The 17,618-nt window shown below is 38.3% G+C and overlaps 1 protein-coding gene across 3 annotated transcripts in view; it reads right to left on the bottom strand.

Moving 5' to 3' along the window:
- ALG5 (ALG5 dolichyl-phosphate beta-glucosyltransferase) overlaps window positions 1–17,618 on the bottom strand; it is a 48,467-nt gene that overhangs the window by 27,613 nt on the left and 3,236 nt on the right. For 2 of the 3 annotated variants that reach the window (XM_025462447.3, XM_025462445.2), the window contains exons 3-6: window positions 17,544–17,590; window positions 16,463–16,531; window positions 14,542–14,634; window positions 10,060–10,173 (exon numbers count right to left, since the gene is read on the bottom strand). In XM_025462447.3, the coding sequence (XP_025318232.1) occupies window positions 10,060–10,173; window positions 14,542–14,634; window positions 16,463–16,531; window positions 17,544–17,590 (323 nt within the window). The remainder of the gene's footprint in view (window positions 1–10,059; window positions 10,174–14,541; window positions 14,635–16,462; window positions 16,532–17,543; window positions 17,591–17,618) is intronic. The other variant, XM_049101279.1, reaches the window with a different exon arrangement.

Genomic DNA, 17,618 nt, shown 5'->3' with positions numbered 1-17,618 from the left:
CTAATTTCATTCTTCTGCATGTGGATGTGCAATTTTCCCAGCATCATTTATTGAAGAGACTGTCTTTTTTCCAGTGGATAGTCTTTCCTCCTTTGTCAATTATTAGTTGACCATAAAGTTGAGGGTCCACTTCTGGATTCTTTATTCTGTTCCACTGATCTATGTGTCTGTTTTTGTGCCAGTACCACACTGTCTTGATGACCACAGCTTTGTAGTACAACCTGAAATCTGGCATTGTGATGCCCCCGGCTCTGGTTTTCTTTTTCAATAGTACCCTGGCTATTCAGGGTCTTTTCTGATTCCACACAAATCTTAAAATAATTTGTTCCAACTCTCTGAAGAAAGTCCATGGTATTTTGATAGGGATTGCATTAAACGTGTAAATTGCCCTGGGTAGCATGGACATTTTCACAATATTAATTCTGCCAATCCATGAGCATGGAATATTTTTCCATCTCTTTGTGTCTTCCTCAATTTCTTTCAGAAGTGGTCTGTAGTTTTTAGGGTATAGATCCTTTACCTCTTTGGTTAGGTTTATTCCTAGGTATCTTATGCTTTCGGGTGCAATTGTAAATGAGATTGACTCCTTAATTTCTCTTTCTTCAGTCTCATTGTTAGTGTATAGAAATGCCACTGATTTCTGGGTATTGATTTTGTATCCTGCCACACTGCCAAATTGCTGTATGAGTTCTAGCAATCTTGGGGTGGAGTCTTTTGGGTTTTCTACATAGAGTATCATGTCATCGGCAAAGAGGGAGAGTTTGACTTCTTCTTTGCCAGTTTGAATGCCTTTTATTTCTTTTTGTTGTCTGATTGCTGAGGCTAGGACTTCCAGTACTATGTTGAATAGCAGTGGTGAGAGTGGACACCCCTGTCTTGGTCCTGATCTTAGGGGAAAGGCTCCCAGTGCTTCCCCATTGAGAATGATATTTGCTGTGGGCTTTTCGTAGATGGCTTTTAAGATGTTGAGGAATCTTCCCTCTAACCCTACACTCTGGAGAGTTTTGATCAGGAATGGATGCTGTATTTTGTCAAATGCTTTCTCTGCATCTATTGAGAGGATCATATGGGTCTTGTTTTTTCTCTTGCTGATGTGATGAATCACACTGATTGTTTTACGAGTGTTGAACCAGCCTTGCATCCAGGGGATAAATCCTACTTGGTCATGGTGAATAATCTTCTTAATGTATTGTTGGATCCTATTGGCTAGTATCTTGTTGAGAATTTTTGCATCCATGTTCATCAGGGATATTGGTCTATAATTCTCCTTTTTGGTGGGGTTTTTGTCTGGTTTTGGAATTAAGGTGATGCTGGCCTCATAGAATGAGTTTGGAAGTATTCCCTCTCTTTCTATCTTTCCGAACAGCTTTAGTAGAATACGTATGGTTTCTTCTTTAAACGTTTGATGGAATTCCCCAGGGAAGCCATCTACCCTGGACTCTTGTGTCTTGGGAGGTTTTTGATGACTGCTTCAATTTCCTCCCTGGTTATTGGCCTGTTCAGGTTTTCTATTTCTTCCTGTTCCAGTTTTGGTAGTTTGTGGTTTTCCAGAAATGCATCCATTTCTTCTAGATTGCCTAATTTATTGGCGTATAGCTGTTCATAATATGTTTTTAAAATCGTTTGTATTTCCTTGGTGTTGGTAGTGATCTCTCCTTTCTCATTCATGATATTTGCAAATGACCTATCAGATAAAGGGCTAGTTTCCAAGATCTATAAAGAACTTATTAAACTCAACAGCAAAGAAACAAACAATCCATCATGGGAAAAGACATGAACAGAAGTCTCACAGAGGAAGACATACACATGGCCAACAAGCACATGAGAAAATGCTCCGCATCACTTGCCATCAGGGAAATACAAATCAAAACCACAATGAGATACCACCTCACACCAGTGAGAATGGGGAAAATTAACAAGGCAGGAAACCACAAATGTTGGAGAGGATGCGGAGAAAAGGGAACCCTCTTACACTGTTGGTGAGAATGTGAAATGGTGCAGCCACTCTGGAAAACTGGAGGTTTTCCAAAAAGAGTTAAAAGAGTGGAGGTTCCTCAAAGAGTTAAAAATAGATGTGCCCTACTACCCAGCAATTGCACTGCTGGGGATTTACCCCAAAGATACAGATGCAATGAAACGCCAGGACACCTGGCACCCCGATGTTTATAGCAGCAATGTCCACAATAGCCAAACTGTGGAAGGAGCTCGGTGTCCATTGAAAGATGAATGTATAAAGAAGATGTGGTCTATGTATACAATGGAATATTACTCAGCCATTAGAAACGACAAATACCCACCATTTGCTTCGATGTGGATGGAACTGGAGGGTATTATGCTGAGTGAAATTAAGTCAATCGGAGAAGGACAAACATTATATGGTCTCATTCATTTGGGGAATATAAAACATAGTGAAAGGGACTAAAGGGGAAAGGAGAAAAAATGAGTGGGAAATATCAGAAAGGGAGACAGAACATAAGAGACTCCTACTCTGGGAAATGAACTAGGGGTAGTGGAAGGGGTAGGTGGGCGGGGCTGGGGGTGACTGGGTGATGGGCACTGGGGGGGGGCACTTGATGGGATGAGCACTGGGTGTTATTCTATATGTTGGCAAATTGAACACCAATAAAAAATAAATTTATAAAAAAAAATAAATAAAACGCAGCACCAAAAAAAATATTTTTTCACTTAATTATATTTAATGAATAGCATTTTATATAATAATGAATTTAACCTTTGTAAATGAGTATTTAAAATTTCAAATGATTTCTAATTTTTTCCTTTTACTAAAAAACATTGCTATTAAAAAAAAGAAAGCAGCAAAAAATCCTTGAAAATGGACACACCTGGGTGGTTCAGTGATTGAGCATCTGCCTTGGACGCATGGCATAATCCTGGAGTCCCAGAATGGAGTCCTGCATCAGGCTCCCATAGGGAGCCTGCTTTTTCCTCTACCTGTGTCTCTGCCCCTCTCTCTGTCTCATGAATAAATAAAATCTTTAAAAAAAAATTAAAAGAAAATTTACTTTTATATACATTCTTAATTATTTCCTTAAGAAAAATTTCTCAAAGCCAGGTTAAGGGATATGTATTATTAGATCAACGGATGTGAATTAAACCTTTTCTTATTTTCAACTTGTTCTATAAAAATATTGTATGAATCTACAGACTCAACAGATAAATTTGGCAACATTTACTTTTTCTTCCTTTTATTTGATCAAAGATGCCTTATTATTTACCTGCCTTTTATTTTTATTTTTTAATGATTTATTTAAGAGAGAGAGCACGCATGAGAGAGCCTGCATGCATGTGCGTGCATGCGCAGGAGGGAGGGGCAAAGGGAGAAGGAAAAAATCCTCAAGTGGACCTCCCCACCTGAGTAGGGAGACTGATGAGAGGCTGGATCTCATGACCCTGAGATCACAACTAGAGACAAAATCAATTCTGACAGTCAAATGACTGAGCCACCCAGATGTTGATCCCTGCCTTTTAAAATTAAGAGTTTTCTCTTCACAATTATGAGGACATTAAATTTATGAACATTTTCATGGTCATATCAAGGTTTCAATCTTCTATAACAAGGTTGTAAATGATGGCCTGTGGGCCAAAGCCTGCCTGCTGCCTTTTTTTTTTGAATGACCTATGAGCAAGAATGGTTTTTCAAGTGTTGTTAAAAAAAAGGCGGGGGGGTGGGGTGGAGACCATATGTGGTCCACAGAGCCTAAAATATTTACTCTCTGGCCCTTCAGACAAGTTTGCTTTCCCTGTTCTTAAGAAATATCCACTTTCAAACCATGTTTGTTGGCTTTATACACATGCTTGGTAGGCAGCTCGTGTTGTTCAAAGATCCGGGAAACACACTTCATGATCTGCTGAGACAGACTGTCCTGAAAGTTTCATTGAATATCATCTACCTCTTTTTACATTTTTAAGACTATCTTCTTAATTTGTGTATTCTGCCTTGATTTTCATAGAGAGCTCAGCAAAATGCTTGTGTAACTGCCAGGTCTATAAAACGAATGATTTGGAAAGTCAAGGGATCTTTTTTTGGATGCTTGGCCATCTGAGAAGGTGACACAAATATACCTGGCTCTTAGACCTGCCCATGGTCCATAAGAAAAGGGGAAACAGCAAATTGTCACATTCTCATTTATGGAAAAAATAAACCACTCCTACGTGTATGAAGTGTTGGTATACCAAAACCACACTTGGCCCAAGGTTACTATACTGAAGACAAAGGAACATTCAGGGATGTCAGCTAGCAATCACTGTAGACTCAGGGGTATGTGTGTTGAAGGTGGGGTGGCTAGTATTTATTTCCTATAGTTTTTCTCAATGCAATTTTGCTCCATATATGTTACTTTTCATCATGTGTGGCCTTCAAAACCTAAAAACTAAGTTTACTGAACTATGTCTAAGTGAGAATTCAAGATCCCAGTCACGGCCAGAGGAATTACTCTACGGTTATGGAGTGCAGACTTCTTGTCAGCTATTTTGCTGTTTAGGGAATTTTAATTCTATTTGAATAGTTAAGCCACTAAACAAGTGATCATCATATATTTTGCTTAGAAAAATTACTGTAAAATTAAGCATATTTTATTAAAAGAGGTAGCATAAGTATTGGTTAAGAAATTGGGAAGCTGGGAGAAAAGTTTTCCACTTAAAGAAAAAAGATGACACAGATAACAATATTCAGAACTAAACACAAATCCCTATTTTATTTGTGTGTCATAAAATCTCTACTTAAATTACATATGTTTAGTTTAAAACCTTAAAAGGTCTTCAGAGAAGAAATTGCAAACAACTTTTCTAAATTCGATAAGAATAATCTGACCAGAACTCTAAGTAAAAATACAAGCACAAAGTAGGAGTACATTTCTTTTTGCTGCATTTAAAAATAAAGTCAGCTGAGAAAACATTAGAAACCATTACAAACTTTCTGGAGAGTCAACACACTACTGTAAAAGATATTTAAGTTAAAGTTAACTACTGCCATCTAGTGAGTTAGTCATGTAGTCATTACAGAACTTGACTACTAGAAACCCACGTTGTTGTTTCACTATTTTCAGAATGGTTCTAATCAACTTTTATTAGGTCTTAAGGGAATATATATAAGCCATGCTTATCAAATTTGTGACTTAAATGAATTGAGAACGGAATGGCAATTGCATAAAAGATAGAAAAAGAGTCCTACACCTTGAGAAATGGAAATCGACCATGGTAACGTTTAATACAGTCACACTTCCATTCCTAAATAAACCAAGGCAAAAGATACATAGTTTGAGGATGTGTTTGTGCCAGCTGGAGGACTGGGGAGACAGGGTGCAATGGCAATGCATCCAAAAGAGTTGGTCATATGTGGTAGCTATGTAAATGTGCTAACCAGATCCACACTAACTGAAGCACCTTTAGGGAAAAATGATCAGGATAAGAAAAAGAAATACGCTGCTTTATAAGCTGAAAGAACTATTGACAGCCTAAAATAAAGACACATGGAAAGCAGTTTTAACTGTCTAAAGGGCCGTTACAAAAAAAGTACAAGACCATTTTGTATAGCTCTAAAAAACAGAACCAACCAAAGGGGTTCTGGAGTGATTAAAAGGAGGCATTTTTGCATTTACCGTAAAGAGGAACTTTGTTACTGAGATGGATGGGCTGTTTGGGTTCCACTACAGCTATGCAAACAGAGACTGAAAGATCACTGGGTAGTTATAAAAAGTTTCCAATACTGGATAAATAATTGAATTAGGGTCTGTAATCTATAGCCCATGGCCCAAATCTGGCCTGCTGCTTGGTTTTGTGAATAAATTTTTATTGGAACATAGGCATGGTCATTCAGTTATGTATAATCTGTCTGCTTTTGTGCTACAACTGGTTTGAGTAGTTGCAAGAGACTATATGGCTTTAAAGATGAAAATCTTTACTCTGTGGTCCTTTACAGAAAAAATTTGCCACTATCTGAATTAGATAATTAAGAAGATTTCTTCTATTTCCTCTGTGAATGTTAGCTTCGTAGTGCAAGTCTTCTGAGAGCAATAACTGGCTATTTAAGGCTTTGTCAGGATGATGAGTAGACAGTGGTCCCAATTCAAAAATAATTATTACTGAGTTGATCCACAACGGATTTTGTAACTTTATCACTTATGTGCATCCTTCCCACCTCCTTCAAAGAGGTGAGATGCATATAAAAAGAGTCATGATACTCTTAAATAATTAGGCATACCTTGAGGTGCTGTAGGCCAAGGCTGTAAATTAGATGTTTAATCATAATCAAATGCTTTAGTTCTTTATAACTCAACATTTACAGTAAAAGGCAGTAAATTAGATTATGATAAGGAAAAAAGATGGCATCAGAACTTCTTTCCCTTACAGAGTTGTATAAAGGAAATTAGATTCACAAGAAAGTTCAGATTTTTCTCCTGTTTATTGTTTGGTTTACCCTATAACTTTGGCTACATCATTTAATTTTTCTTTGCCCTTGACATAAAGTCAGCTGCAAACAATCTGACACCGTCCACCCTCCTCCTACTCATGGCTCCCCTAAGCCAGAGGCATAATGCAGAAGAAATATTGATAATCTTTGTGGGTTCTCTGGGAAGAACTAGGATATCAAGCCCAACAATTGTACTAGTTAGATTTTCTTTTAGCATATCATGATTCACTAAGAGGTGGAAGAAGAAATATTTTTTTAGTAAGAGTGAATATGTAACATATCCAATAATAACTTCATATTATATAATATAAAGTAGTAATGTCCAACATACCTTTGTGGTGATGCAAATGCTTTATATCTCTGTTAGCCAATAAGACAGCTACTAGCCACAGGCATTTGAAATGTGGCCAGCGAGAATATTTAAAATTTAGTAAGGAACTAAAATTTTATTTAATTTTGATTAATTTAAATAGCCCCATGTGGCAGGTAGCTACTTTTTTTTTTTTTTTTTAAAGATTATTTATTTGAGAGAGAGTGAGAGCAAGAGCGAGAAGGAGAAGTAGACTCCCTGATGAGGAGGGAGCCTGACACAGAGCTTGATCCCATGACCCTGGGATCATGACCTGAGCTTAAGGTAGACGCTTAAACCACTAAACCACCAAAGTGCCCCGGTAGTCGCTGCTTTGAAGAGTGTGGGTAAAAGGGATATTTTCAGAGAGAATTCTTTTAAGAATTATATTAGTTAATTCATTTAGTGTCTTTTTTTTTTTTTTTAAAGATTTTATTTATTTGAGAGGGACTGAAGAGGGAGAGTGCGTGCATGCGCGCAAAGGTGCGGGCCGAGGGAGGAGAAGCAGGCTCTCCATTGAGCAGGGAGCCAGATGTGGGGCTTAATCCCAAGACCCTGGGATCATAACCTGAGCCAAAGGCAGATGTTGAACTGAATGAGCCACCCAGGTGCCCCATTTAGTGTCTTTAAAGAAAAACTGCTAGACAGAAAAGAGAGGTGGGTGGTGGTAGAAAGAGAAAGGGAACACTTGTAAAAAGCCATGAAATTAAATAAATATATGATTATTTTTAGGAAGGAGATGAGGTTTTTTTAATTATTAAATTTTCTGCTTTTGGGTGTTTTGCTTTTTTTATTGCTCAGTTTTTGCTATAATAAATAGGTATTATTTTAACAAATCTAACATAATAGTTCTAAATTATTCATGAATAACTATTTCATTCATGGATAGTCCTATTCATTGACCTTATGTTGGCCTTCAATTTGTTTCTTGGCTTCTGTAATTTCTCTTTTAATACCATTCTGTTGTTCTGTCATCCCTCCTTCAAATGCCTCTGTTGAATTATCTTCATTATTTCTTCAGCAAAAATACTTTCATACAATTTTATACTGTTTCTTGGATTATATTGGGTTTCATTTGGAGTCTTTCTTTTGTATGAAACTTCAGTTCTTTTTCTACGGTAACAGGTCAGTGTTTTGTTGTGACTAACATAGGTGGCTCTTGTACAATAGAAGGAATTCTCCTTGATATACAGGTATCCCCTAGTCTTCAAAAATTCACGTTAGGCCACACAGCTTTTACAAAAGACCAACATTAGTACCTGCTCTTGCTAAATGAAAGAGATATAAAGAGGATTTTTGCTTTTACAAAAACAAACACCAGAAAGCACAAATAGTGTTCCACATTTGCTTTGTGGCAAACTGTTAGACAGGCAGTGCACTGAGCAGTGAGAGCCACCCTGGTAAGCTCCCTTCCCAGAACTACACTCAGCATTTCAGCAGCAAGCTGCCACTGCTTTGAATGGTGTAAGCATGTCTACTTTATCTTTTTTTTTTTTTAAGATTTATTTATTTATTTATTCATGAGAGACAGAGAGAGAGAGAGAGGCAGAGACACAGGCGAGGGAGAAGCAGGCTCCATGCAGGGAGCCCAACGTGGGACTCTATCCCGCGTCTCCAGGATCACACCCCAGGCCGAAGGCGGCGCCAAACGGCTGGGCCACCGGGGCTGCCCATGTCTGCTTTATCTTGATTTACTTTGTGTATCTGTTAGCAAGATGTGTCTTAAGGTGTCAGAAAAGCCTGAGAGAGGTTATTTTTTGGGTCTGGGAACACTCAAAGAACTTGCCATGTAAATTGATGGCAATTGCTTCTTTGCTTTATGCCATTTGGTTTAGGAATGAGAATGTTCTACTTTTGGATAGCAGGGGTAACTTGAACTTTTACCTTTTGTAGACCCTGTTTGTCCTCTCTGAACTAGAGATTCAAGGCCTGAATATTATACCTGGGGGAAGGAGGGAGCACATCTAAAGTTCAATAAAGCTTTGTTGGGGTATTTGGGTTCCTTGCTGTTGTGAGATTTTGTCATGTCCTATACAAGGATACATGTCACTGAGAATAGATTTAATCAACATGGATCTGTGCCCTAAACTTAGCCTGAAGCCCTGAAAATAGCAAGCTCTAGCAATTTTTCTTGCTTCTGTTGAAATTCTGAAATACTATGTGATGATAGGTAGGTGTAATATTTAATGTTCTCCAATGGTGCTTACTCATTCTCTTAGTCTGATACTCTCCAGGTTGGAATTATTTGGTAAAAAGCTCAGAATCTGGTAAATTTGTCTATTCTAAATGGCCTTTATTTATTTATTTATTTTTTAATTTTTATTTATTTATGATAGTCACAGAGAGAGAGAGAGAGGCAGAGACACAGGCAGAGGGAGAAGCAGGCTCCATGCACCAGGAGCCTGATGTGGGATTCGATCCCGGGTCTCCAGGATTGCGCCCTGGGCCAAAGGCAGGCGCCAAACCGCTGCGCCACCCAGGGATCCCCTAAATGGCCTTTAAAAAGTGGAAATGGCAGGCAGCCCAGGTGGCTCAGCAGTTTGGCGCTGCCTTCAGCTCAGGGCCTGATCCTGGAGACCCAGGATTGAGTCCCACATCAGGCTCCCTGCATGGAGCCTGTTTCTCCCTCTGCCTGTGTCTCTCATGAATAAATAAATAAAATCTTAAAAAAAAAAAAAATTTTTTTTTAAAGAAAAATGTTGATATAGACTTTATGCCTAATTGTCCAATCCTGGAAATAACCTGAATGCCCTTCAACATTGAATGGATAAACAAACTGTCATACTCTCATACAAAGACAGCAGTATGGATGAATCTCAAATGCATTATGCTGAGTCAAAGTCAATCTCCATTTTCTGAAATTATTGCATGAAGTTGCATATAATCTTTTCTGAGTGGTTGGTGCTTGGGTTTGTTTCATCACAAACAAGCATAGTGTGATCCAGTTTCATTTCACACCTTTACTTGGGAGGTCCGGTCTATGCTTTTAAATAAAAGCCTAAGCTGAATATATATAATAAACATTAAAACTCTGGTAGAAGTGATTGAAAATTGAGAGAGATGGCTAGCTAGAATGTTAAATAAATAATTGTCAAGTAAATCTCAGATCATCAGTAAGTGCTTATAATAAAATGATTAGCTTTTCTGTGGAGGAATTTCTGTACAGGAATTTCACACCAAAAAAGCACCAATTTTTTAAACTTGTATGCAAATCCCATTTTCATGTTAAGACTACCTGTTTTCTTGATTGAAGATCATTTAATCTATATCTTATACTCACAGGCCAAGGCTGTAGATCATTCAGTCCCTTTTCTAATTTCTCAATATCTGGAAACTGTGTGGCTCCATCAGCATCTGCCATAAGGATCTTTTCTCCTCGAGAACTGAATATACCCTGTATTTAAACATTTCAATTAAAAGAAAGTCACTTAAAATTAAGGTTAAATTTGTTTTGCTTTACTTAAAATAGCTAATGTTAGACAGTCTAATACCTAATATTAGGTGTGAAATGGCCTAAGGAGACCAAAGTTCCTTGGAAACCCATTATATTGATAAGATTCTTCCAAATGCATCTAATGCCTATTTAATGATTTTAAAAACTGTGAGATAATACCACTAATACTTTGTAAAATATGCTAAGAAAATAGATTTGGACAAATAAAAGATATCCTACATCAATAAGAACAAAAACCATAAAATATATATTATATATGTATTGTCTATGTATCTATTTTAGGGCAGCATCTGAAGAACATATTTATGGGTGGGTTGCACAAACATATACAAATTTGCTGTGAAACACATCCTAAGATGATAGATCTTTAGTATTTGTTTATATGGAAATTAGTTTTTTTTAAGATTTTATTTATTTATTTGAGAGAGCAAGCGAGCGAGCATGAGCAGGGGGGAGGGGCAGAGGGAGAAGCAGATTCTGTGCTGAGCAGGGAGCCCAATGTGGGGCTCAATCCCAGGACCCTGAGATCATGACTTGAGCCAAAGGCAGACATTTAACAGACTAAGCTACTCAGGCATCCCTGGAATCTAAAGTAGTTTAAAATAATTACTAAATAAGGAAAAATGGAATGTCACTAAAATTTGGGAAATGTGGATATATCCAAATACTATTTTATTTTATTTGAGGAATCTGATACTTAGCAAAATTACGCCTCTCAATATTGAACTTTTTCCCTGGTCTTTTGTACAAAATCGGGCTCTACGAGTGTGTATTTTACATGGTAATAAATTATATATCAACTCTTAATTCATGGTCCATTTGAGTGAATTCATTGTTTCTTAAGTATAAATATATGTATGGTTTGATAGAGAATACAGTTCGTGATGTCACTTAACAGTATGAATATAGATAAGATATATACAAATGTAGACAAAACTTTAATCATTTATTCTAAGGGATAAACCCGCTAATTAGTTTCTGTAATTTTTTAAATCATATCAATTAGAATGCAGGTAAAAAAGGCAGAATAAAAATGTTTTATTTAACATCTAGACAAAAAGCCAAAAAAACCCTCAAAAACCAAAAACCAAAACCCTAAAAACCAAAGGATTATTTCAGTGATACATGTTGAGGGTGAGCTGGAGGTTAATTACTTAGCATTATGGAAAAATGCCTTTCGCTTTTGATCTTACTTAAGCCACTTTATTATTATTTTTAAAGGAGGGTCTTTAATGACTGCTCTCCATTCTACCAATGATGGCCTTCACTTCACTGCCAAACTTGTTGAAAACAGTCTATGTTAATGCCTCCCATCTTTATCCATTCAATCACACCCTATCCTTTCTCACTGCTTGGACTGTTCTTCCTTATGTGCTTCATTTGCCCAAAGCTTGGTTTCTGGCTGTCTTTTTTCTCTCTACCTTTTTCCTTGCCAACCTAATGGTTCAACTATCATCTGATGCACGTGGATTATTCACTCACACTCACTACCAGGCTACTCTGGATAGTTGGTATCTCAAACTTAATATGGCTCAACCTCAATTAAAGATACTGTCTTTTATTTAAGATTTTATTTATTTGACAGAGAGAGAGAGAGAGAGTGCTCAAGCAGGGGAAGTGGCAGGCAGAAGGACAGGGAGAAGCAGGCTCACCACAGAGCAGGGAGCCTGACATGGAGCTGGATCCCAGGATCCTGGGATCACGACCTGAGCCCGAGGCAGACATTTAACTTTCCGAGCCACTCTGGCTCCCCAAAGATACTGTCTTTTAAACCAGCTCCTTCTGCAGTGTTTCATTCCTTCTATAAATGACATCCTCCTCCTCTCAGTCACCCAAGGCCATAAATTATTCCTCTCCCTGAGCACCTGATACAATTCTACCTCATTTTTAATCCACTTCCCCTCCACATTTGTCCTCTCCTCTTCTGCTGTGTCACCATCATGATCCAAATAATAATTTACTGTACCTTGCTTATGCTACTGCACTGGCTGCTGTCACTCTGTCAAAAGTCTGAAAGTTCCTAACCTAAAAGTTCAGGATCTGAACCCACCTAACCCTCTGACCTTTTCCCTATAAAGCCAACCACATGTACCACTAACAGTTCCTCATTGTGACACTTTCTTTCCTATCTTTGGTCATGTCCCTCCTCTGCAAGCTCCCTACCCCAACTTTTGCCTGGGTAATTCCTAGTCTTCCTTGAAGATCCAGCGGAGAATTTACCTCTTATGGGAAGTCTCTGCTGCTGCTCCTCCCAGACGGAAGGTGGTGCCAATATTCTGCATATACTTCTATTACAACATTTACAACACTACTAAACTATGATATCCTTAAGGATAGGATGGTTATCTGTCTTTCATTTATTTATTTGCGAGAGAGATAGAGAAAGAGAAAAAGAATATGCACATGCAAGTGGGGATAGGGGCAGAGAAAGCAATCTTCAAGCCTCCTGAGTGAGGAGCCCCATGTGGGGCTTAATGTGGGTCTCAATTCAAGACCGATGAGATCACGACCTGAGCCAAAACCAAGAGTTGGACACTCAACTGGCTAAGCCACCTAGGTGCTCTGGTTATTCTTCATCTAAGTATCTCTAATAAAGTTGTAGACACTTATATTAGGCTGAATTAAGTGAATGGATGGATTCAAAGGCCATCATGATACTGCATCTATTTTCTTTTTCTCCTTTTTGCATATCCTATGCTCCAGTCAAAGCAAACTCACTGCTCCTGATACATACTCTAAGAGTTCTGACTTCTGTCTTTTCTTACTTTGGCATGCTCTTCTCTCAACTTTTCCCGCAAACTATCAGCAAGATTCATTTAAGAGCATGGATTTCAAGATACTAACCTAATCTAAATCTTCATTCTACCTATTATTAGTAACTATGTGACCTTGGGTAAGTTACTTTACCTACCTAAACATCACTTCCCTCATCCAGTAATTGAAATAATAGGACCTAACTCACGAGACAACATGAGGATGGATTAAATGTGATAATTATGCTGAAGTGGTTAATTGACTCAAAATAACCAACTGAGTGGAATAACCAAGTGGAAGCCAGTGTTCATCACTGTGGGAGGCTTGACTTCAGTGATTTCTACTTTGTTAAGTCTGCTAACACAGGCCTGAGACTGCTAGTTACTTACTCAATATCTATTCTTTCCTTCTTTTTTATTAATGGATCTCTGATTAGGTCAGGAATGGAAATGTTAGAAGAAACATTTCTCAGCCACCCTTGGAAATAGGGGTGGCCTTGTGACATTATTCTGGCCAATGAGAATTAAGTCATTGGGTAGAGCTTCTAGGAAAGCTCTCTTAAAGGAGCCAAATCAGCCAGCATAGATCTTCTGCCTCTGTCCTGCTCCTTCCTGTCTGGAATGCGGACACTCCAGGAGTCATCCTGTATGCATGAGGAAGAAGAAGTGCAAAGTTAGGCAGCAGGGTTTCTGGTAACACCATGGAATTGCTGAACAAGGCCTGGGCTGCCAATACTTAGACTTTCTTCAAATGGGGGTAGGGCGGGGGTGGGGGTGGAGGGCATAAAATAAACCTCTAAATCATGTAAGACACTCTTTGTATTTTCTTTCACATTAACTATCTTGATTTGTGGTTTTTCTTCCAAGTATCTTGACTCTGAAAGTAATCTATTCCTTTTGGAATTTCTATAGCACTTCATATGTACTTTTTATAAGTACAATCATTTTTTCTAGTAGACCACAAATTTCATCAGGATAGACCCACATCAGATTTTATAAACTGCCAAAAAAATCATTTAACCTTATTATCCAGTGACTATATCAAAGACACACAAAGGCACATGGTAACATTTTAAACTTTGATTTAGATAAGCATATTCTCCTGAATTACCCAGTATGTTATAAATATGGTATAGTTTTTAAGATTTGATGTTATATATACATAAGTGTATGAAGTTCTTATTAAAACTAATTTACCACTAACTTCAAAGGGTAGTATTCAACTAGCCAGCTATAGAATACAAATGTACTATAGTCTGCAAAAGAAGTCATTAAAAAATGTTCATATTTTAAGGTTTTTTTTTTTTTAATTTATTTATTCATGAAAGATACACACACACACACACACACACAGAGAGAGAGAGAGAGAGAGAGAGAGAGAGACAGGCAGAGGGAGAAGCAGGCTCCATGCAGGGAGCCCAATCCCGATGCGGGACTCAATCCCGGGACTCCAGGACCATGCCCTGGGCTGAAGGCAGACACTAAACCACTGAGCCACCCAGGGATCCCCCAAAATGTTTATATTTTAGATAAAAATGTCAAAATTATGCATTACCATCTTAATAGCTCCGCCTTTCCCACGATTCTTCACCAGTGTTATCACTCGTACCTTGTCACTTCCATACTTCTGGCAATATTTAAAAGCTACCTGTCAAATTATATAAAAGTCAGAATAATATTAACTTGGATTCCAAGACAGTAACATAAACTGGGTTTCTGAGTTTGACTTAAATATTGCTATTTCAGTTGCCTTCTTCTTGTGACTAGATTATACTTACTGTACATTTTAGTGTCCAGAGTTGTTGAATTCCTGGTGTCAAGAACCAACAATGACCCTCCAAGTTGAAATCACAATTCATTTCCCTGTAGAGGTCCCAACCAGAATAGGCAGTGGCTCTGTCTTATTCTGACTCTTTTATTTAAGCTAATGAGTTGCTAGAGAAAATAAAATCCATGCGCTGACAGATACACACTTGTGATTGCCACCTGCTTATTTGTCAGCAACTGATCTTACTCCCCAGAGTTGTTCATATCTTAGACCATTTTCCCCAAATCTTTTCACTCAACTGCCATTATTATTATTATTATTATTTAAGATTATTTGGGGATGCCTACATGGCTCAGTCCACTAAGCATCTACCTTTGGCTCAGGTCATGATCCCAGGGTTCAGTGGGGAGCCTGCTTTTCCCTCTCCCTCTGCTGCACTCCCTGCTTGTGCGCTCTGTCAAATAAATCACTAAAATCTTAAAAAAAAAAAAAAAAAAAAAAAAAAGAATCAGTTGATTATTTGAGAGACAGTGTGTGAACAGGGGGGAGGAGCAGAGGGAGAGAGGAAGCAGACTTTCCATTGAGTATATATACTGATGTGGGTCTCCATCTCACGACCCCGAGATCATGACCTGAGCTGAAACCAAGTCAGATGCTTAACCCACAGAGACACCCAGGCATCTCTGCCAGTACTTTTTGATTTATACTCAAAGCCATGAAACAGTGATACGTATTTGCTGTGTTCATCTCTTCAGTCACTCAGTCCACTGTACTATGGTCCATACCCTTTGCTTTTCCACATTGCTTTTCTATATTATCTCTCTTCATCAACAGCACCCTCTTTATTTTTTATTTTATTTTATTTTGATGTAGGTTCCACACCCAGTGTGGAGCCCAACATGGGGCTTGAACTCACAACCCTGAGATCAAGACCTGAACTGAGATCAAGAGCTGGATGCTTAACCAACTGAGCGACCCAGGCGTCCTACCCGCCCCCCCCCCCTTTTTTTTAAGTAGGCCCCATGCTCAATGTGGGGCTTAAACTCACACTCTAAGATCAAGAGTCACATGCTCTGCTGACTGAGGCAGCCAGGCACCCAATAACTTTCTCCTTTGGACCCTAATTTCCATAGGGAATGTGACATTATTCTCATCTGGTGTTTGCATTCCTGACAGACTAGCTTTTATTTTTTTCTAGCAGCTCAGTAGCTATAGGTCTAAGAACGCAAGAATGTGAGAGGATGATACTCTAAGACACTTGTTACCTTCCATAGGTAAATCTGGATGGAAGTATGCTAAAGGACATATCTGATACCCAGTGCCAGATATGAAGACATCCTATATTTGCATATTACTTTAGAAACTGTAAGGCAAGGTGGAGCATAAAGAAAAAAAATTGTGTTTAGGAAAAAGGAACCAAATATTGATAGGCAAAGAAGGTTCCCAGTGGCCATGGTGAATTGTTGTGCATGTTTTCTCCTGACTTGGTGATCTTCAAAGCTTCCCTGGTCTTAAGGAGTGAGGAAACAGCAGGTATATTTTCCAGCTTTCCATTGATGAAATTTCTGTTTTGGCTACTCATGCTGTAAAGTAGAGGGTGCTGACAACAGCTTTAGCATTCTCTGATGAGTTGAAGTAAGACTTAACAACTGCAAATTATTCTATTTCTTTTCTACCTAGTAGCAATCCTAAAAGCAAGTTTACTTACTTTTGAAGTCTGGTCTTTGCTGCCATCATCAACTACTATCACCTCATAAGTGAACGTAGGATCTTGCTTCTGCAAGAAACAAAAATAAAACACCACAATTTGGCATAAGTGGCATCAAGAATTCTGATAAAATTGTAAGGAGTTTAAATAAAAATTGTTTTAGTGTGATGCATATTAACATGAATATAAATAAGTATGCAAACCACATAAAATAAAAAGGCCAACAACTAAAAGGAGGAGAGTGGTGGGACAGGAGGAGAGGGCAAACACCGACTCTTGCTCCCCCCTTGACTGCCTACCCACACCGAATCTGTGGAGTAGCCAGGTGCTTGTGGTGCTGAGCACTTATGAGAGAGGATACAAATATGTATGAGAAAAAAAGCCCATGAGGTTAGAATGTGCAATGCTAATCTGGCCACACTATTTCTAACCTTATGATATTGGATGAGTTAGAGTTTTAGCCTGTTTTCTCATTTAAAAACCCCCGCCAGACCAAAAAAAAAAAAAAAAAAAAAAAAAAAAAAACGGACCAGCCACAAAGCTCATTTTGTTTCCTTAAACTCTCCAAGAAGATTCCAGCAGCAGCTGATGATACAAAACAAGGACACATACTATTTTTCTTCTATTTATTCAGGGAAAGTAGAGAAAATAAATGAGCGGAACTCCTCTGAATAATAAAGAAAAACAATTTCACTCTAAGTCTTTTTCAAGTAAATGTTTTAAAAAGTCACTAAAGTAAAAACAGCATCGTGTTGCCACACAGTCTGCAGACATACTTAATTTTAAATATATCATCAGGCAAGAGCATACAAAGTGGTTGGGAGGGTACATAAGAAATTTCTGCTTTCCGTTTGTTCTGGGTTCACCCACCTGCGTGCGTCTGGAGGTAGCGTGTCATGTGCTGGGCTTGCATGCTAACCCGTGATGGAAGGGGACAAGCTGAGCACAAGAGGCCCGGTGACCTCGACGGCTTGGGCATGGCTGGCACTGCCTCTCTCAACAGATCTAGCCTGGGATCTCTAAATTGGTGATTTAGTCTAGTTTTAACTAGGGACATCATATTGAAAGAGAAATATGGTACCTGTCTCTTTTCCAGATAGCCCAAAGCTTCATCCATCATTACAGGCACTTAAAGAAAAAAAAATACATCTCTGAA

This window comes from Canis lupus, chromosome 25 (assembly GCF_003254725.2).
Source record: "Canis lupus dingo isolate Sandy chromosome 25, ASM325472v2, whole genome shotgun sequence".
In the NCBI taxonomy this organism is placed as follows: Eukaryota; Metazoa; Chordata; class Mammalia; order Carnivora; family Canidae; genus Canis; species Canis lupus.
This window is presented reverse-complemented; position numbering and strand designations above follow the sequence as displayed.